The sequence below is a fragment of the Malaclemys terrapin genome, chromosome 19, assembly GCF_027887155.1.
Source record: "Malaclemys terrapin pileata isolate rMalTer1 chromosome 19, rMalTer1.hap1, whole genome shotgun sequence".
In the NCBI taxonomy this organism is placed as follows: Eukaryota; Metazoa; Chordata; order Testudines; family Emydidae; genus Malaclemys; species Malaclemys terrapin.
Genome location: NC_071523.1, coordinates 19,211,279 through 19,233,873, shown reverse-complemented (window position 1 = coordinate 19,233,873; position 22,595 = coordinate 19,211,279). Strand labels below are relative to the sequence as shown.

General features: G+C 38.6%; 1 protein-coding gene across 5 annotated transcripts in view; it reads right to left on the bottom strand.

Moving 5' to 3' along the window:
* PRDM16 (PR/SET domain 16) overlaps positions 1 to 22,595 on the bottom strand; it is a 432,507-nt gene that overhangs the window by 45,046 nt on the left and 364,866 nt on the right. For all 5 annotated transcript variants that reach the window (XM_054009215.1, XM_054009214.1, XM_054009211.1 and 2 more), the window contains 3 exons: positions 21,709 to 21,843; positions 7,638 to 7,740; positions 1,381 to 1,579 (listed from right to left, as the gene is read on the bottom strand). In XM_054009215.1, the coding sequence (XP_053865190.1) occupies positions 1,381 to 1,579; positions 7,638 to 7,740; positions 21,709 to 21,843 (437 nt within the window). The remainder of the gene's footprint in view (positions 1 to 1,380; positions 1,580 to 7,637; positions 7,741 to 21,708; positions 21,844 to 22,595) is intronic.

Genomic DNA, 22,595 nt, shown 5'->3' with positions numbered 1-22,595 from the left:
GGGTTCCAGGACTAGCTGCTCCAAGAAGCAGTCATTTAAGGTGTCAAGAAATTATCTCTGCATCCCATCCTCAGGTGACATGTACCCACTCAATATGGAGATAGTTGAAATCCCCCATTATTATTGAGTTTTTTTATTTTAATAGCCTCTCTAATCTCCCTGAGCATTTCACAGTCACTATCACCATCCTGGTCAGGTGGTCAGTAATATATCCCTACTGCTATATTCTAATTATTCGAGCATGGAATTACTATTCATAGAGATTCTATGGTACAGTTTAGTTCATTTAAGACTTTTACTTCATTTGATTCTACACTTTCTTTCACATACAGTGCCCCTCCCACACCAGCACGACCTGTTCTGTCCTTCTGATATATTTTGTACCCTGGTATTACTGTGTCCCATTGATTATCCTCATTCCACCAAGTTTCTGCGATGCCTATTATATCAACATCCTCATTTAATATGAGGCACCCTAGTTCACCCATCTTATTATTTAGACTTCTAGGATTGGTATATATAGGTAAAATTCATAATAAAGGGCTAGAAGTTATCTCATACTTTAATGGCTACTAAAAAGAAGATACTAAATTGAAGACACCCTGTTTTTTCATTCAATTTTTTTTCCTCAATGAATTGTTTCTCATCCACTTCAGAACTGATTGGAAAACAGAAAATATTTTTAAAGAAAATTTTCACTAAAATATATTTTAAAAACGTTTTGTTTTGATGGAAATTTTTGGATCACCTCTGTAAGACGGAGTAGGAGACAAAGGTACTGTTGTAGCCCTACAACAATGTTTCTCTGGTACAGAACCTTTTCCCATTGACTTCAATGGTGAAGGAAGGGGGCCTATTGATATCCTTTTTTAAAATGGTCCTCATGCTGGGTTGACAGAATGGATCACCAGTGCTTGTCCACGGAACTAGCACAGCATAGGGAGAGGAAGTACAATCATACCAGCCCTGCCAATGTGCCTCAGTCTTGACCTGAAAAGGGGGAGGTGGAATTCAGTCACCATGCCTGTTGCTGAGATGGCCAACAATCAGAGCTGACTGCCAGGATGGATTTTCTAAGGCAGTGTGAAAATAGTCAATGGATCATGACAGTGGACCCTAGGGCATGAATTGAGACCACAAATTCATTCAACGTGAGCGGCCAACCAGCTGCCCAATTGCGAGTGATTTTCTGAAAACACCTGGTCGGAGCCATATTCAGAATGGTGACCTACAGCTGAAAAGCCACAATCAAGTACCAACCCTGAGCTCTCCAGCTCCCCCTTGATTCACGCACTTCCAAATACTATTTTGTGTTTGGATAATTTCTTCTAGCTTTCCACATCCCACTAGGTAGGTGAGTTCCTGCTATCTCAGCAATACCTGTATTTATTGGGGAACATTCTCTCACAGTCTTTGCACTCATAGACCTGCCCGTCGCCTAACCCTTCCTGTTTGATCTCCTCGTTCAGCGTCTCATACAGCGAGTTGACAGAGTTGCAGGCATATTTCTTGTGTCGCCGCAGATCCAGCTTTGACTGGAAGAGTTCATCGCAGTCCTCACAACGAAACGTGTGCTCCTCTAAAAAGAGGAAGACAAAATAGTTCAACGTCAGCATTAGAAAGTCCCAAATAATTTCTATTCTTCTGAGCAACTATTTCGCCTGTAAATAAAACGGCACACATTGCACATAATCTGAACGTAGCATGTTTGCATGCTGCAGGTACAGAATGCACATCCATAAACTGGGCTGGTGCGGTTAGTATCAAGCATGAATGGCGTCATTACAAAAGTCAAACAACCTGAAGAGACCAGGACTTTCAGAATGCTCTTTGCTGCAGAAAAATGTCTTGACCAGCAGCAGTTTGAACTCCCCTATCGGCTTTTTGTCCTCAGCTCAGCTGAGGCTTTTTGCTGACACCTGGGTTTTGGGTGTCTTTTTTATTTGTGCCATTAAGTGTTTTGAGGGTGACCAGACAGCAAGTGTGAAAAATCAGGACAGAGGGTGGAGGTAATAGGAGCCTATATAAGAAAAAGACCCAAAAATTGGGACTGTCCCTATAAAATCGGGACATCTGGTCACCCTAAGTGTTTTTAAAAATACAAATAACTTTGTGGCTGTTTCCTCCAATGGGCCTGCCAAGAGGTGGGGAGGAACGCTTTGCAAACCAGAAGGATTCTGGTCTCAGAAAGAAACCTGTAAAAAGATGATAATTATATTTCTACTAGGAAAAGCTCCTCTGCTTTAAGGGAAAGTGGAGCACACACTTTTCAAGGGATTCCCTTTCCCCCAATCCTTTAAGCTTGTTATGTAGCAGCCACAGTGCACTGTGAAGCAGGAGGAGTTCGAAACCAGAGCACCGTGCAGTGAAGAAAAAAGGAGCCAAATTCTTTGTTTAAAAAAAAAAGACCTAATGCACATAATAAATTATTGTAGTCAAGGTCAAACAAATTAAAAAGAGGGCAGCTATTATTAAGTTTACAAGGCAGCATCCTGACCATAGTGCCAAGTCAAACAATCAGCGCAGAGCTGTAAATTTTCCAGGAGAACGACTTCTGTGAGGGAGTTGGGACAATCCGGGGTTTCTCCACCCAGCAGTCAGCTTGAAACAGAAGCTTTTGAATAACCATTTAGTCTATTTATGCTGGATTCCCTCCCTCCCCTTTCTCACTCCCCACTCTATTTCTGAAAGTCTTCTTTGCAATTCAAGTTTCATTCTTGCACTTCAAGAGCTTTACTGCAAATTTAAAGCCTGTTGCAAGACTCATTAACTCAAAAGACATAATAAAAATATTATTTTTAAAAGGATAGAGCTGGTAGTGATGATCTTGGCTAATATTGTTAACTCTGACACAGATCATCTGTGGTATAAGAAAGGAGATGAGCGGGTGAAAGATGGGAAACATTCCTATACCTTCACTCCCCTGTCTGTATGAGTCTCTGTCTGCCCTGCTCTGGTGTTTCTAAGATGCGTAACAAACTTTTTATCCGATATCCTTGCTATAAGGTACACGTGCTAATCAGCACAAACTTTTGCACAAAATATCAGCATCACCTAGTCTTTGTTTTACAAGGCCCAAAAGTGTATTTTGTGTAAATCAGGAGGACCACCTCTGGAGTCAATATAGTTACACCAACATAAGTGAAGTCACAATCAGATTCAGGGACTTTTAGTGCTTCCTTGTTTGTGATTCAAATATTAATCCTCCTCCCTAATTTTCAATACTGCCTAGTGCTATGTAATGAAACTAAACAATATCAATCATAAATAATAATTACCACTCACAGCACTTTGTACACCAAATAATGTTAAGATATGAACTAAACAATTTGCTCTCACAGCACCTCTGCGAGGGAGGTCAGTAGCGCCATTCCCATTGGACACAGGAGGAAAATGAAACACTGAGAAATGAAGTGACTTGCTGAAGATGAGACGAATGGACGATGAGTGGTGGGCAAACAAAGAGAAGCAAATTAACGTTTTCTAAAATGAAATTTTTATTCAAACATTTTTGATTCAATTTTGAAAAAAGGGGCAAAATTGGTGAAAATTTCACTTTTTCCCCTCCCTTTTCAAGTAGCTTAGATGGATAATAGAATATGGGTCTGATTCTTCTGCCACTGTTGACATCAATGGCCCTTAGCCTCAGTGGAAGCTGGATTGGGCCCCCTTTTTCTAGTTTTAGGAGACAAAACTATGTTTATTAGAGATCTTGAGAACTGAGCCAATATGTAAGTGACATGTTTTGTGTCACCGGGGAGGGAGACTGTAAACAGAAGCAAGAGAAGCTACCCAGATGTCATAGAAGGTTGACAAGGCAGGGTAAGCTGCAGCACTGGTTGTGTTTATTCTATCATCAAGAAATTGTTTCTTCTAAAATAAAATCATGAATGGGCTGAGTTATCGAATTACATTGTCACATTTTATGTGATGTGACGGAATGATGTGACACAAGGGGTTTCCAGGCTAAATTTAAGACACCATCAGCACACATCTATTGGCTAAATTATGCCTCTTCTGGGACAGAGCTGAGCTGGGCGGCAGGATTGGTGCACTACCTGAACAGCCTTTCCTTATCCTTGTCCCAGGCATAATACATCCAGGGGTGCTGGGACAGACAGATGGGACTGTTGCTATAATATTGCAAGGATCAGCCTGCACACCTTGTTTTGCAGCAAACAAATAGTTACAAACATTAGCGAGTTTAGCTCACGAGACCCTTGTGTATTGCTACAGGGAAAGAAACTGCAACACAGATAAAGGCTAGTCTCAGCATCTTGTAAGAGTGGATCCCAAGTCACAGAGGAAGCTCAGAACTAAGCTCAGATCTCCTGACTCCCAGAGCTGTGCCTTTATCACTAGATCAAACCTCCGGTTTATGGTATTTGGGTTCATTAAGGGTTTTTTTCCCCTTTACGCACAATACATAAAAACGGTGCCCTTCAAAAACAGGTTCCTATTTCAATATCTTAGCAAAAAGAAAAATCCAACAACAACAACTTGCTGCCAGTGCTCAATGTCTTGTTTGTCAAATCTGTGGTTATATGCGTCTATCTTAAGTTCCATCAGTAACACTCAGGACAAAGCAGGAATGTAACAGAAAAATAAATCAGTGCCTAATAGCTTTCAGAGAAACCAAGGGGAACACAATTATGTGGCATCTACATGCTAATCTACCAGACTCAAGTCTCAAAGGAGTTCAAGAGCCCTACTCAAAATTCCTGCAGTGATAAGGGGTCTACTGCATTCGGCTGGGGTTTGGATAAAAGATTTTTATGATAATTATCTTTGTGTGGAACATTTTTGCATTTTCTTTCTTGTGCAATTCAGAGTTTAAAGGGGGGGGGGGAGGGAGGGAGCGGGACAGGGGGAGGAAATCATTACTGAAGGTGAAAAAGTATTAAAAAGACAAATATTGGATGTTGGGCTATTACAATTTGAAAGCAATTAGCTGGCAAAAGCATGACACATTATTGGGAGGATGACAGACAAATGTTATATAATGACAACAATGGCGTATTATAGGGAACAAGGTGTTTTTGCTTGTTCAAATAAATGTCAATTAAAACCTAAAATGAAATCTCTGAAGCAAAACAGATCATCCTACATTAAATGAAACAGCTTTGAGTTTTCTTCCTGATTTTGTCCCCCCCCCCCCCTTTTTTTTTTTTTACACAAATCATCAAGGCTATATTTAGTTTTTATGCCATTATTTTGAGGAAGAAACTACTCACATCGTTGTCTTGTTCTCAAAAACAGCATTAATATTTCTGAGAGACTACTGAAAACAATTATTCAGAAACATGAACCTGAATACTTCAGTTAATTTATATAATTTGTGTTTGGACTTTTTTTTCATTCATTTTTTTCAGAATACCCTTAGCAAAAGAGGTTTTTGGTAGGACCTCTCAATGAAACAGCAAATATCAAACAAATATTGCAGAATATTCACAGAAAGTGGAGTTTACATTTATAATCCTAAATATTTTCATTAGAATTCTGAAACGAGGAGTTAAAGTAATCTACCAGTTAGGGAACAAAACCCAGCATGTGACCAAAATGTCCAACCAAAATACCTTAGTTTTCAAATATGGATTAGGTAAAGCAATAGGCAAATAGCTCATGAGCAACCCATAGGATGAAATAGATTTGTATAAATCAGTCATCAAATAATAATGAACAAGTTTGCACCAATCATGAACCATTCTCACAGTCAATAACAGAAAAGACTGGCTAAATTCAGCTAATTGTTCACTGGAGATCAGTCACCTTCCCTCTCATATTAGTCTTGAACTTTCATCGTCACCACATTAGAGCCAAACTCAAAAGCACATTAAAATATATTCGTTCTTAGCACATCAACAGTGACTTTTGTTTGGGAAGCACAGAGCCCTTCACGTTAGCTTAGCTTTAGTTTCAGTGTTACACATGTGACTTACAAAGGGTTTTTTAAAGAGGTGGGTTGTGTTCTTTTTTGATTCTTTAAAGGAGGTTTACAAGATTATATTTTCAAATTAGTTTTCTGTGGTTTAGGTTTTTACTTTAGCAATACCAGAAATAGCATGTCTGGTCTTCCCTGTTTTTGCGGGGAGACCACTTCCATAACTCACTTCCAGCCCTTGTATTGTGAGTTCTGTCACTTTAAGGGAAAGGAGGGGGGATATTGAATCTTTAATGAACACATCCTCTTACCAAAATGTTGATTACTGTGTTAAATAAGTATTAATAAAACAAAACAAAACATAGGAACTTAGAAACTGTCAGGCTGGGTCAGACCAAAGGCCCATCTGGCCAGGTACCCTGTCTCTGACCATGGCCTACCACCATCGACTTCAGAAAAACAATTTTGATATTCTTGCCACCTATATAAATAGCCAGTTTTTAAAATTATTCTAAAACCAAAGCCCAAGTTGTAAACAGTCTGACTATTTCCCTTCCCCTTTCAAAAACTTCTCCATTTTCACTCTTTGTTTTCATGATGTCATCATATCACTAGTTCTCCAATAGTCACAGAGTATTCCCCTGGAGATAAGACCTCTATTTCTAATGAAATAAAAACAGAAACCCCTCTTCCCTCTCCCTTTGATCTGGAAAAATCATTTCAGTCCATCTTTAAACTTCATAAAAAGGGGAAGGCGTCAGGGGGAGGGGGAGAGGAGAAAGGACATAAGCTCCGTTTTTTCCCTTGCAAGTTATCTTTAATTTCACATAGCAAGTGTATGGCATAGTCAGAAACAGAACCCAGGAGTCCTGACTCACATTTCCTTGCTGTATCTATTATGAAACACTCACTCCTCCACGAAAGCATAATGGCTCTTTAGATGTCCTGTGTGGTTACTGAACTTTAATAATTAGTATCAATGTATTTAGGGGGAAATGATTATGCTAATGTAAGAGCTAGATAAAAATGCTTAGCCCCTAGCTCTGCTCAATTCACAATGCAATATACCTCTAAGCAATTTGCTCACCCGTTTGTGCCAGGCACCTTGACCTGCCATTCCAATATGCTGCCAAGACAGACACACATTGCTGGGCAACGTAGCAATGAAGATGTTAACTTTACTTGTGATCAAGACAGCTTGTCACTCTAACTGTTCAGCTGAATGTCAGTTGATGTTGTGGAGCCTTCCATAGCAGGGGATTGGTCCTGCTTTGAGCAGGGGGTTGGACTAGATGACCTCCTGAGGTCCCTTCCAACCCTGATATTCTATGATTCTACGATATTAGAACAGCACAATGGCTGTTCCAACTTTGCCTTGGTCACGTTTGCCATGTGAGCTAAAGACACAGCATGGTTTGCAAGTCTCATAATGGTTTGGCTCAGTTTTACTGCAAACAAACCACCACGATCACCCTGGGAATTAATGAGATGCCCCCTACAGAATTCAAAACCACAACATTCCTTAACATTAGTGTAGCTGGGCCTGTGTTTAAGTTAAAAAACGGTTTTGCTCAGACTTCATTGACTAAGACAATCAACCTAGCCAGTGAGAAAAGGTATCACTATAAAACCTCCAAACAGGCTGCAGTTACATAAGAGAACAAGCACAGTGCAGGCTTCATTTCTTACAGGATGTGCTTTTGTTAGCACCTGTCTGCACCTCACAACTGGGGGTAGCCAATAATAAGGGCCTCACCTTCCAGACTAGGTGGCATGTTCCCAAGAGAATAGGCACCTTCCTTCATATACACCAGCAGTTCTTCTCCTGGCTCAATTTCTTTAATAACTTTATAATAGATCTGGGGATAGGAAAACAAAAAGGAGACAGACACGTTAAATATGCAAAGCAACATTTTATAATTTTATGCAATAACTCAAATGATTCTGGCTAAGAGGGGAGGCTGTCACTCAATTTGTTTGATAATTGCTACTGAGAGCTCTTTCTCTGCCTTTATTTATACTCTACGTGTGTCAGAGTTTCATGCGGTTCGGATGATAAAGTAGTATTTACAATAAGAGCCTCTCTTATCCAGATTACACAAAAAACTTCCTCCCACCCTCCCAGGTTACTGAACTGACATTTGTTATTGTAAATGGAAAGTAACATTGACAGAGAACTAGTTTTGGTCCCTGCCAGTCAAGGCCAGAATCAGGCTGGTGCTCACAGGTCCAATTCTTCAGCTGATCTAAATTAGCGTAGCTCCGTGGAAGTCAATGGAGCTACACCAATTTACACTATTGGAGTATTTGGCCCTTAAAGATGCAGTCTCTCATCACAAATCCCTGATGCCATTCTGTTCCTATTCAAAATATTGTCAGCCAAACTTTGTACTCTATAGGCCAAACATTTTGGAATTTGACGAGTACAATACTGCACCTCTTAGATATCGGTCTTGCTGCACTGAAGCACCATCAGGGGAACACAGATGGTGTCCACTCAAGGGCAGAGCCCACAAACAGTCCTATGCACCACTTAAACTGCATAGCGCAGGGCTCAAATGGTCTGAAAGAACTTATAGCGATCTCCTCCACTGGCATGAGCTTTGACCACTTGTGTATAAGATATAAACCTGAACCCTAGGGATACATTTATTAGAGGGGAATAGCAGTTGTTTTATTTATACAAGATGAACATTCATTGAATCCAAGAGACAAAAGATGATAATGCTGCAAGCAATACGTGTGCATTAACACATGGCAGGTACTGTTTATTACATACACTATGTCATGTGAACTATTATTTATTATGCACTATCCAAAAGTGCGTTAGAGCCTTTACAGGACATGAAAAACATGATCCCAATAAGCTGACAGTCTATGGCCCTTCTTCTGCAAATTATTACATCTGGGCAGACCCCTTCACCCATGCAGATTCCCGTCAGTTTCATTTGATGTCACACAATAACAGAGTAACAAACAACGAGGTGAGGACGGGCGAAGGTTACAGTAATAAGATCACATCGTTACTTTTGGTATGTGCGCCTGAGGTTCCATTACATTTATTTATTTTAATTTATTAATTGTATTTTACAAACACACACACACACACACACACACACTTCTTATGGTCAACACAGGAAAGAGTTTTTAGGAGCAAGTTGACAGAGGGAGGTCACCTAAGATTGGGGGGTCACCTAACGAAAGAAGCAGCAAAGAATAAAGCACAGAAAAGGGAATGTTAGAAGGAAACTAATGGTGAGGGTTGAGCTGGTGTCCCTGGCAAAGTAGAAAGGGAATATGCCAGGAGAAAAGGTTCAAGAAGTTCTCAACCTTGGATGCGTGGCCAAGAAGGTTTCCAATTTTCCAAAAAGTTTGCTGGACTTTGCCCTATTCTAATAGCAATACTCTGAGGATTCAATGGATATTAGCTATTAACCTTAAAAGTCAATTGCAAGGTTTTGTTAGCACTGGGCAATCCTTTTAGTAAGGGTGAATAAATACCATGATGTTTTACATAAGAGGCTCATAAGAATTTTCTTTTTTCAAGTTAATCAATGATAAGTCTCCTTCCCCCACCTCCCATGCAATTTCCTTTTCTGAGTATAAGCTAGATTTTATTCAGCACTGTCATAGTTCACTGATTTAGTAACAATAACTCAATCTCTGTCAATCCACCGTTTCAGTAGGAAACGAACATACAGAATTCCTATAAGTCTAATGGTGTATACTGATCAATATCCCTGGGATGAATATTTATTCACAAAGTCTCTTTCATTTCTCCATACAGACACTGCGATACACAAGACTGGCCAAATTCCCAGAAGTTCTGAGCATCTGCAACTCCGGCTGAAGTCAATGAGAGCTTAGTACCGCATGTGAGTTGGGCCTTCATTGTTTCAGGATCTGATCATGACAAAACTTACATACATTTCTATTTTTACTCCCAGAAGGAGTCTCACTGAGTCAGTGGGGTAAAGTTGAATACGGTTACTCATCTGAGCTTTTTTCCCAGAATGAATCCTTAGTGAGATCAAAAAATCTCAGGTACATAAATTAATTAATATTCCACATTACAGATGAACACAGACATGGTAAAACCAACGAGGCATCCTTGTGGCACCTTAGAGACTAACAGATTTATTTGGGCATAAGCTTTCGTGGGCTAGAACCCACTTCATCAGATGCATGCAGTGGAAAATACAGTAAGCAGGTATAAATATACAGCACATGAAAAGATGGGAGTTGCCTTACCAAGTGGGGGGGTCAGTGCTAATGAGGCCAATTAAATTAGGGTGGATGTGGCCCATTCCCATGCATCTGATGAAATGGGTTCTAGCCCACGAAAGCTTATGCCCAAATAAATTTGTTAGTCTCTAAGGTGCCACAAGGACTCCCCATTGGTTTTACTGATACAGACTAACACGGCTACCCCTCTGAAACAGACTGGTAGTTTACCATATGCCAGTAAAGTATCTCAAGTACTAGGTTATTTATTAATAACATATATAGTTTAGGAGTTTATGCAGGGGTGTGATCCTGGGAGTAATTACGTTTAGGGGGAAATAATATCTTGCTTATCTCTTGTCTGTTGTTCCTCTTTTCTGTTTGCTTGTTATTTTAATTTGATACAATCTAAGAACTGCGTTGAAATATAACCATGTTACATTAAAAAGCAACAGAGGGTCCTGTGGCACCTTAGAGACTAACAGAAATGTTACATTACACATTCAGGACCTCGTTCTCCTGAAGCAAAAAAAACAGTTTTGTCTGAGGAAAGAATGGGCCCAATGTGTCAGCATCACAGATCAACTTACACTATGATTCATATTTTTTATCCTGTTAAAGAAAGAGAACAAACTGTAAAAATGTATTTACTAAGTACATAAGTTTTAATTTATCATTACTAGGGCTGTCCATTAATCGCAGTTAACTCATGTGATTAACTCAAAAAAATTAATCGCGATTAATCACACTGTTAAACAATAGAATACCAATTGAAATTTATTTAATTTTTTCAGGTGTTTTTCTACATTTTCAAATACATTGATTTCTATTACAACACAGAATACAAAGTGTACAGTGCTCACTTTATATTATTTTTTATTACAAATATTTGCTCTGTAAAAAATGATAAAAGAAATAGTATGTCTGAAGTAGGACTGAGTGGACTTGTAGGCTCTTAAGTTTCACATTGTTTTATTTTTGAATGCAGTTATTTTTTGTACATAATTCTACATTTGTAAGTTCACCTTTCATGATAAAGAGATTGCACGATAATATTTGTATGAGGTGAATCGAAAAATACAATTTCTTTTGTTTTTTTACAGTGCAAATATTTGAAATAAAAATAATAATATAAGTGAGCACTGTACACTTTGTATTCTGTGTTGTAGCCGAAATCAATATATTTGAAAATGTAGAAAACATCCCAAAATATTTAAATAAATGGTACTCTATTATTGTTTAACAGCGCAATTAATCACGATTAATTTTTTTAATCGCGTGATTAATCACGGTTATGTTTTTTAATCACTTGTCAGCCCTAATCATTACTCAAAAAGAAGAACAGGAGTACTTGTGGCACCTTAGAGACTAACAAATTTATTAGAGCATAAGCTTTCGTGGACTACAGCCCACTTCTTCAGATGCATAGTGGGCTGTAGTCCACGAAAGCTTATGCTCTAATAAATTTGTTAGTCTCTAAGGTGCCACAAGTACTCCTGTTCTTCTTTTTGCGGATACAGACTAACACGGCTGTTACTCTGAAACTAATCATTACTATTCAGTAAGATATCCTCACACATTATCTGCTGTAATAAGTAGTATTCAGGGATATAGCTTTGATTCAATACATTTTGATTATTCAATTAACATTATATAGGTCTTTGTTGGAAAATATATCTGGCTGGTCTAAACATAAGTGAGAAAGAGAAGACAATTACTTTTCTTATTTTTAGTGACTTTAACAGCACTGATTTTCTTCAAACAACACACCTAGTAGTTTAGTTGTGGGGGGGTGCATTATTATGCCTTCCGAGTTGTTCCATTAGGGGGCAGTCTTTACCAACTAAACTAATAGCTTGTAAATAAATACCAAAAGCTACAGGCACTCTCTCTTCACCCCTTGCCTTCACTGCAACTCTCACTGCTTTTCATTTACCAGTTGTTTTAAGGCCATCTCGTCCAAACCTCCTTCTACCAATTTAGGACTAGGCAGACCAAATATGCATGCAAAATCTACCCTCAACCAAACTTGGAAATAAAAGACCTAAATACTGTTTGACTTAAACATTACGATCAGTTTCAAGACACTAAGCATATCAAAACAAGGAACTGAATGAAAACAAAAGTGCGAACAATAACATGAAAAGAAAAAGGAGTCCAGTATAGGCAAGAAGTTAAAGAAGAAATAAGAAATTAAATGTCTGACCTGTTTTCTCTGAGTAAGGTGCGTCAATTCAGAGACTTGAGTTAAGTTTAAAGCTTTCCAATAAGGTACCCCAGTATCCGTGGAGCTGGTGACAAAAGCCATCCTCTATACTTAAAAGAGAGGCAGCTGGTATTTCAGGCCTTATGACAGCTCATGCACTGAAGGACCATCCTGACTACCGCATCATCATTCTGTGCATCTCTCTTGCAGAGGGATTTCTTTAGTGATCCTTTCTCGATTATCTAAACTCAAGTCTGAGACACTCCCCCTAATCTTATCAGTGAGGACTGTGCTCTCTGGAGACCCTCCCTACATTATGCATGTAATAGAGACTACAACATTGCTGCAAATCAAAGGAAAAGGAAGTTTGGGTTATACAGCCAGCAGTCAGGCGGAGGATTTTATTTTCACAGCTCTTTCTTCATTAAAAGGCCTGAGATTCAAAAAATTGTTATTTGAATTGCAAGAAAAATCCTGATTATGAAGATCAACTAATACAGAATAAATCAGGGCAGGCAAAAATAAAGAACAATTTCCATTATTGCTAAGCACATTTAAGACAATTTATTTGATTTCCCCAATTGTCTCTATTTGTGCTCCTTTATTTTAAAAGTCTGATAACTTCAGCCAGAGATTAATTCAAGAATTAATATCACATTCATAGCAGACCAATGAGTTCTAACACAAAAACTGTTTTAAGTTCTGTTGCTTAACTTGGAATTTTTATCAGTAACATGGACATGATATCAAATAGCAACGGGGAAATATAAAATCCGTCTGAAATTGACTCGTATTCCGTTCATGCATTTTCCAAATTTAGCTTGTTTTGAATCATTGCAAACTTCTCAACAAAATTTCACTGTTTGGATTGTGACTAACTGCTTCCCGGATCTACAATAGCTCTGATCCTCCAAGTCAATGGGACGGTGCATGTGCTCAGGGGGTCAGTCTATGCAGAGTTACTTGCAGGATCAGGGCCTCTCGCTTTAAAGTGCTCTGAGATCCTTGAACTAAAGGCTCTATAGCCGTGAAACACATTCTTATTTTTTCGAAATATATAATGTTGAGAGGTGAACATATCCCCGGGAAAATATGCTTAATCATTAGATACAAACCACAATTATTTGCATTCTGGGTAGGCTTCAAAGAAAAACTACAGTTGATATGGAGTGTTACTTTTTTCAAAAAAGGCTTTTCTTCATTTTCACATCATGCTTATTTCTTTCCTGTCTCATGCCACAGAGACGATGAGCCAAATACTGAATATCTTGCTCAGTTTTCAGACCAGTAATTATTCAGGCAAGACTCCCAATGAGCTCAATGGGAGTTTTGCCAGAGTAAGAATTATCAGAGGAAAGACCTTGGGTTAGTCCCAGTAGGTACAAAATTGATAATTTAGTGCCACTTACTCACATCTATGTCAGTGAACCAAGAAAAATTCTGAAACCCAAGATATCTACTTATGAGTACACCTCTCTGAGCCAATAATCCAAAACCAACCCAATACTGACAAAATAAAGCAAAATCTTCAGGAATATCTAGTCTACAAACACTCCGTTTTTACATAGATATAAACAGCAGATGTTCTGAAATCATGAGTGAAATCCGGGCCACAGTGAAGTCAATACTTACACACTCGTTTCTTTCATTGGGGCCCAGATTTCACCCCGTATCTTCAAAACTGTAATAATCAATGGCTCACATTAAATCTGATTTAATACATCATTATCATCATGTTTGCCCCCTTCCATATGTTTTCAAAAACAAAAAGCAGCTGAGGTAAACAGTAACAATCAAGAAATGTAAAAATACAAGATAGATTAATTACTCTGAAAAAGGTTAGAATCTGCAGGAGTCACATTCATTTTATCATACTCTTCATTCTAATAATTAACTTCATCTTGCAATTGTGCTACTGAAATTCTGAATTAATTAAAACTACTGCTGTGTTTAAAACCCTTTCCCCTTTGTTTGCCATTAACTGAAAAGTATCAGATTAAATAGTACATACAAAGATCATATTTTTGAAATAATTGATATTCTCTACTTTCATCAAAGTCCTATTAATTTTCTTTTTCATTTTTCTTACATCAGAAGATGTCACCATTAAAATTTTAAACACCAAACAAATATTAATGGTCAGCTAATGATATTTAGCCTGAGAAGATACAAAAATATAGTTTTAGTGCAATGCTCTTCCAGAGACTTGAAAATGTTACACTCCTGTTTGCAGTTCTTGATTTTCCTAAGGATTTCTCACTGCCTAGACATGGATTATTAATAAAAAAGAGACAAATTATGTTTTACGGGGCCCGAACCACAGCCCAAAGGAAAGACTCCCAGTGACTTCAATGGGCTTTTGGATCAGGCACTTTTATGAGGTCCTTTTATTTTTTCCTCTTAAAAACTGTTTCTCGAGCTGTTTCTAAGGATGATAGCCTGGTGTTGGGGATATCCAGGAGGAACCTAGCTCTGAATAGCATACAACATTTTGCAGCATATTAAAAACCACTTAGTACAATTACTGATTACGCAGAATTCTAAGTCCCATCTCATTAACACTACATCACAGTGTAGTCAAAGACTGCACATCTTTTCTATGAAAAGAGTCTTCGTGAAACAGACAGACATTTAAAAACAATGTGGTAATTGTCTAACTATTTTCAATATCCATGCAATAGACAAAGATGAAACATGTGGAGTGAACAAAGTACGCCTGAGTACTACCTCATTATTCAAATATCTTTCATTAGAAACAGCATTGTTTACCTGTTGCATGAGTGATGGCTGCTATTTACTTAAGCTTCAGCGTGGTGGCATTTTTCTACTTTTAAGAAAGGCACACATCACAGAACTGAGAAAACAGCTGCAGTGTTCAGCCAAAGATCAAAAAGTGCACCCACTAATTGCATCAGCGTGAAACAGAAGTGATGTACACAGTTTGAGACAATTTAAACGGAGAATTACTGCTGTAGTTTTTCTCTCTCTTGAAAGTAGTTAGTTATATTAGAAATTATGTGACCAACACTAAAAGTATTTGTAAGAGCTGTTGATCTAAAGATGCAGTCAGATGTATGTAAACTACACCACTCCAGTGTGTTTTTGCCTGTCAGTATTGGGTAAGTACTTCAGGACTTTGCCCATATTGGGATGGTGTATTTTGCTTTTGCTTGGGTGTATATTGGCCCCGTTAGAATTAGCTTCAAAAACTTCATGCTAAAATTGATATTTGGAGAATTGGTTTAAAAATGGAACTGGAGGATAAAATGTTACAACTAGTGTCTTTGAAGAAGAGCAACAATTTACTTTAGAAGAAGTGAAGAAAATGTTCGGCAATCCACACGCTGCTCTTAGTCACACATCGGTAAATCCAGAATAATTCTATTGGCATTATTGGAGCTGTTCCTGCTTCACATGGGTGTCGAGGAGATCAGAGCTCAGTCCGATGTGTGCACAAATAAGAGTGAAAAGGACCACGTCCCAATGTAAACATGTCTTATTTTTGTCTGGATAGCAAATGGTTTTGATTAAAAGCTTGCCCTGGCTTTCATCAGCACCATGATGTTTAGTTATTTTGTGGGTAATCTTTTATTACAGAGCTTTTGTTTTCTTTACATGTTTAAATAAAGAAGATTAATCTTTGCATGCCTACTGAATGGGTGTGGTCGAACCTTTCTCCATCGAGCCTGAGTTCCAGTCTATAGACAGAATGTGCACCATGCTGTACACAAGGAATTAACATTCACTTGTTTGTTAGGCAGAAATTGAAAATGTTCATTCACTTCAAAAAGTCACATTCTGCTTGATGGTTTAGGGCTTGAGCCTATGAAGTTCTGAGCCGCGTAAATTCTCATGAGATGGATACTGATGGTGTTCAGCACCTTGCAGAATCAGACCCCAGAGAATTATTCACAGTTTATAGTGTATAAGAAAGAAGTGTGACCTCAGCTCTGATAATCTGATAAATGTATAACACCTGATAACTGGGAGGATTAATGCCAGTAAACCACTATGGCGCCAACCCTACAAACATATATGCATATGAGTAATGCTGCTCATATGCATAGAATTACCCATGGGCATAAGCATTGCAAGATCAAACCTTATCTGAATGTTAATTATTATTTTATTTACACTGAATTCTAATAAGTGTCAGCAAAAAAAGGCAGAGTGAAGAGTGAAATATGATTTTCCCCATCAGTATAAATGAGGGTCTAACTATAGAGGCTTTAACTAGCCACAATGTAATTTAAAATGCACTTGAAAGTCTAGAGTGTCTTTTCATTATTTTGCTCCTAAACCTGGATTTTGGTGTCTAGTGAGTGTACAGTGACTAGGAACCTTAAATTGGCTGAAGTTCAAAATATAAAATGTTCTTCTCATCCAAAAGACAACTTTGGCTTGTTGCAATGATTTGACCCTACTCCCGTTCAATTCACTGGGAGCAGGAATTGACTTCTGGATATTTTCACATTAACGGAGATTGATACTTCAGCCCTGAGAGGTAGGTTTGTGATTTTTTTCTTTTCTGTTACTTCTTCATTTCATATTCCTGTTTCCACTCCTCCCCCAATATTAAAACAACTTCAGGTGCAAATCCTAGACCTATCTGTATGTACTGAAACTCTTCAGGCCAGACTATCCACTAGCAAAACAGAGTCACACTTAGATAATGGCAATAGTTTGAATTTTTCCAAGAAAAGAAAATTGTGTTTGCATTTTGTTTCTAAGATGGTGTGGAGAACGAGAAGGGGGAAAGTAATAATATTAATCCAGCATGGACACGCTTACTGGTATTTCCCCCATGTAAATATTAAAATTGATAATAATAATGATAATAAAGCCTACAAGGATTGCAATGAGCTGCTGATTATCCCAAATATTGTAAGGCATATTGCTGCCCACAGATTGTCATAATGAGCAGCTTGAGAAAAAGTACATCCTGACCTCGATGTTGTTATGCCTAGGATTTTTTCACATAAGTGTCTGGGACTTCTGGTTATCAATCACCATTGTCTGCTGCACTTTGTACACTGGACCTTTTTATTCCTACCAGCTGGCTTGACCTAAAAGTCTTCATTGCTTCAGGAAAGAGGCTGGAGGGAGAAAACACTTTGAAATGCCTACCATCTAGTTACATTTGGGGGCCTTTTTATTTCCCTCTTCTTGAATAACCATTTTGCTATCTTTTTTGATGTATGTTTTAGTGAATTTATAATAAAGCAAATACACAGGAAATGGCTAGAATGTAACAGAAGGTAGAGAAACCAGGTCTGGTGTGAGTGCAATACAGAAGTTCTTTCTAATCAGACTGCTATGTACATTGAAACTGTGCACAACCAAGAAGCTCCAGATGAAGGAAAAGAAATGCAATTAATTGGTCTTAAAATCAAATGGGATTCAAATAATCATTTAGCCCTCTAGCTGTTGGCAAAATATATACACATTGCTCTCAATCAAACCATTAACCTGGCATGCTTAGAAAAGGCCAGTAGTCTAAAGGTTAATATTTCAAACAGAAAAAAAATGTACATTAACATCAAATTGGCATATTTCTATTCTCTTTTATTTAGTCTAAAATATCCTTACAAGGAGCCCGAACTTGGAAGGTCCTTATCCTGCTCCAATGATTCCCCTGGGTTGTTTGTATTTATTACAGTGGCTACACTGGTTAATTCAAAAACTGCAAATGGCTTTTTCAAATTCCTGGTAAAGGACCTTTTTGGCAACAGCAGGGGTTATAGAAGTAGAGTTGCTTGAATAGACCGTTGGGTGAAACTAAATTTCTTAAGGCAGGGAGTGAACACAACTAACTGGAGACAGGGCTAGTAAGGTATAAGGTGGTGCCAGAAGGTATTAGACTGTGTATCCAATTGCACTGGAGCTGCTAAATCTATTGGGAGTCCCAGAGATATGACTTAGTGTAACAGGCTGAGCTCAAATAATCTGTGGGATGCACTAAAAGGAAATCAGGCCATTTGTAGCCTGCCTGGAGACCTGTATAATCTGCACAGAATGAAGGACTGTAAAGGTCTAGGTTATAGGTAAGGGGAAACATAATGGCTCCTATGATATTTATCCTGTCACACTCTGAAACTGAGATATGGAATTCAGCTCCATGTGCTACAGAATGCATAGAGGATAGAGCAGCTTTTGATGTGAGGCATGGAGTTGATGGTAAATGTAAGGCTCTTGGTTATAAGGGTCCTTGTTTCAAGAGGGTCCGTGATGAGTGGTGGATAGACATCACAGCAATCAGGAGTTCACTTTATATAAGCAACCAAAGTTTGGATGCTTTTATCCGAAAGCTCATCCAGAATCTGTCGGTCTAGGAATCAGGCTACAAATATTGCAGTATTTTGGCTTTCCCATTTCCACTCATCTCCAAAGTCAAGCTCTGTAGGAGCCTGTTAAAATACGAAGGAGAAAATGTTTATGGAAATATTTCAAACTTCACCAAGTTTGGATTTTGAACTGGGTCAAGCGTTGTGTGAAAAGTTCAGGTCAATTCTCATTTTATATGAACGGGCGTGCCCATCTCTATGTCACACTCAGAGCAATATTTTGGCTTCCATTTCTACTAAAGAGATTCTTGTAATGTCTTCCTTAGTAACACGCATGTTAGAAATATATTCTCCCTCACGGTTCATCCTTTTAAGCCTCCAAATGCCTATCGACAATGCTAGGTAGTAATAATATTGGTACTGCACTTCTCATTGAGATAGGCCTGAATCAACTTTCTGGACCTGAACTTTACTCAATTTGAGGTCTTCTAAATCCCCAGATCTAAATGTTCCTTGTGTACCCATTTCAATTTTTTAATCTTCCAAGCGCTTTACAAAAACTAGCTAATTAATCCTCACAACACTGTCATCTGTCTAGGAGGGAAGATGACTGAGCTTTTGGGAATATCATTATAAAAATCATATTAATTCCTTGTAACATCTCCTTCTCAAGGAGAGCGTGCCACAGAAATCTCCACACCATGCCTATTAGGTTTCTATTCCTCTCTCAACAGTCCCCAAAACCATTCCCCCCCCCCATTTAAATACAGACAAAAACTTAGTTCACAGCTTGGGAGCAGACTTCCTATCCATCACTGTCAGTGTACAGCATGCACTTTCTACTGTTCGAACTGCGATGAACTACCAGCATTGATCTCCATTCATTCATTTATTTTTTAATCAAGAGAATTCAGGTTTCAGCTTGCTGACAATGCTTGTGTCCTGAAAAAGATCAAAGCTGCTGAACGGACATCCCACTCAGCCACTTGGATTCAGCCAAAGTGCTGGTGTTCTACAAATTATCGTGACTCTGGATTGGAGTATATAAGCCTCTGTCTTGGATTCCAAAAAAACCTGGAGATAATCTGCTGATTGTAATTAGGTTCCTCTTGCAGCATTTGCAGAAAAAGTGGAAAGAGAAACGTGTGTCATTTTCTTGAATCTCACACAAAGAAGAGATAACATCCCCGTGAGGGCTCTATTACCAACACTCTACAAGTCTGAATGGTGCAAGAGAAGGATAAAAATAAACAAAAGAAAACTGCAGCCATTGAAACTGGAAACATGACGTCTTGAAAACGAAATGGCTCCAGCCTATTTCCCCATCATCTCCATGTTGTCCTACATTGTGCAACCTTATGGACAAACTTTTAAATTGAATAAATTCTGTTCAAGTCCCAGTGTAATAGCAATCTGCTACCAGAGACAGTCACTTCAGGAACAAACAAGCCCCCTTAAAAACTCTTACAAATTGATTCCTCTCGGATATTATTTGCTTGTGATGTGGCATAAAGCAACCTGAGTTACTCAAACCACCTTTTCAACCAGACAGCAGCCTTAATTCCCTAAGGAGCTGACACAATGTGCAAAAACATTTTGTTGGGAAAAAACACACTTAGGGCCTGATTCTCCACTGCCTTGCACCTTGTGCGATCTTTATGACTGTGTAAAATGTTACCAAAAAAGAAGGGTGCATTTGTACACCCACTTTGCACAGGTATAAAAAAACACACAAAATACAGGACAGAGGAGAACCAGGCTCACCATTTAGGAGCAGTTCTGTGTCTGTATCCTGTCAGACAGACAGACACACTGCCTGGGTATCTGATTATTTGCTTCTTTCAGATTTTACTGGTATGAATATCTGCATGTGCACTAAAAAAGGAACTTTGTTTCAGTTTATCCGCTCATGCTGCTTATTCCTCATGCAGAGCCATAATACTTTCTCTGTGATTCCATCATTATCTCCACAATAACCAAGTGTGATGTCACAAACAGAATATTATGGCTAGTGTGTGTTTATGTTCAGGAGCGCTGCCAGCTTTTCTGCTGCTCTAGGCGGCGGAAGGTCCCGCCCTGAAATGCCGCCCCCCACAGAGGCGGCGGAAGGTCCCGCCGCCGAAATACGGCCGCGGTCGCCGCCCCCCAAATTGTAGTGCCCTAGGCAACCGCCTAGGTCGCCTAATGGGTTGCGCCGGCCCTGTTTGTGTGTGGTCAGCAGGGAGTGGGTGTAGGGCAAGAGAATAAGCAGCTGATACAGAAAAAAATATCAATGTTTGGACTTTTTAGATTTTTATCAATTGAAATTTTCAGAGCTGTGTAAAATTGTGTGTGTGGACAGAAAAATTAGTATTTCATGACAGTGGACATTAAGATTCAAAAAGTTAAAGCTTTATAAACTGTTAAAACATCATCACATGTCAAAACAAAACAGATCATACTTGTTTTTATGCTTAAATTGCTAGTCTATTTGTAACAAGCCTAATTCAAAAGTCCAAATTGCTGGATTCTGACTCTAATAAGTTCTCAAGCAGCATTTTTCTGACTGTGCCTGTCTGTAAATTTCAATTATTATAGATGGAAATTTATTTTTTGTTGGTTTGTGTGTGTGCAGTGAAATTGACGTTTACTGATATTTACTGATGAAGATCTAATCTTTCCATGCCTAAGTATATGTAGGGAGTGGAGAGCTAATTCACCTAAAATAAAATGTGAACCACTTGAGCATTGGCCTGCTAAACCCAGGGTTGTGAGTCACATATTACCTTAAAATTCAAAGAGAGTGGAGAAAAAATAGCAGGTGAAAGTCTGTTCCTGTCGTATGGCCCTAACTCCAGAAACACTACAAACCTCAGGAGAAAGCCTAAATTCGTCTTGTTCAAGTTTGATTCCCAGACCAGAGACGTTCAGAAAAGCATACCGATTTAAGGGCTATTATCTCAACTGAACCTAGTAAATATATCCTCTGAATTTTCACATGATGATGTTTTGCTTTTCCCCTAAATACAAAGCAAACCTGTATTTGTTCAAGTGATCAGTTGACTGTAGCAACCTGATAATTGCCAAAGCTATAAAAAAGCACATTGTGATGGCTCAACTGAGCAGAAGCATACCTGGTCATTAACGGGACATACAGCTAGATTTTGTTCATCACAGGAACAGGCCACTCGGATGTATTTCAGCCAATTTCCAGCTCCAGTCTGATTAGCATCAGCACAGAATTTCTCATTTCCCAGGTCATCAGCGATCTGAAGAAGAAGAGGAGGTGGAAGAATATTTTTCACTTGTTGATGTCCATATTTATCATTTCATCTCGAGTGAGAAATGTACTTTTATAATTATTTGCATTGCAGGGCCCCAAAACAAGAAGTAAAGCTAGAGAAACAGCTTGTTAGTCTACATGACTAATAGAGATATACAGGTGAGTCTCATCTTACACGGGGGTTCTGTTCCGCGGTTAGCGCGTAAAGCGAAAACCGCGTATAGTCAAAATTACATTGAGATGAATGGCGGGCGGAATCGCCCACACTACAAGTATAGTATTAAAATTGTTATTTTTCTTTTTTTTGTTTTTGCCGACCGTGTAAAGCTGAAATCGCGCATGTTTAATGCACGTAAGATGCGACAGACCTATACAAACAGAATAACATCAACTGAATTACAAAGCTGCTTAAGTCCCAGTCAAGAACCTCCATTGAGTCAAGGGGCACATGATCACATCCATAATGAGCAGGGAAAATAGAGTTCCAGTATCCATATATCTATTACAACTAAACTGGCCACCTTTTCTAAACTGCTTTCTATTAACTATCTAGGTACTTATCTGGCTCCATCTCCACGTTATCTGTTTCTATTATTAAGTTCAAAAAAGAACACAGTACTTGCTACTGTAAATAAAAACAGACATTCAGTCCTGCAAAAACAAATCAGAACTATCTCCCCTCCCACCAATCTCTGTCACCCTTCCCCACTAGTTCCTATTCCCAGTCTCCTTTCCAAG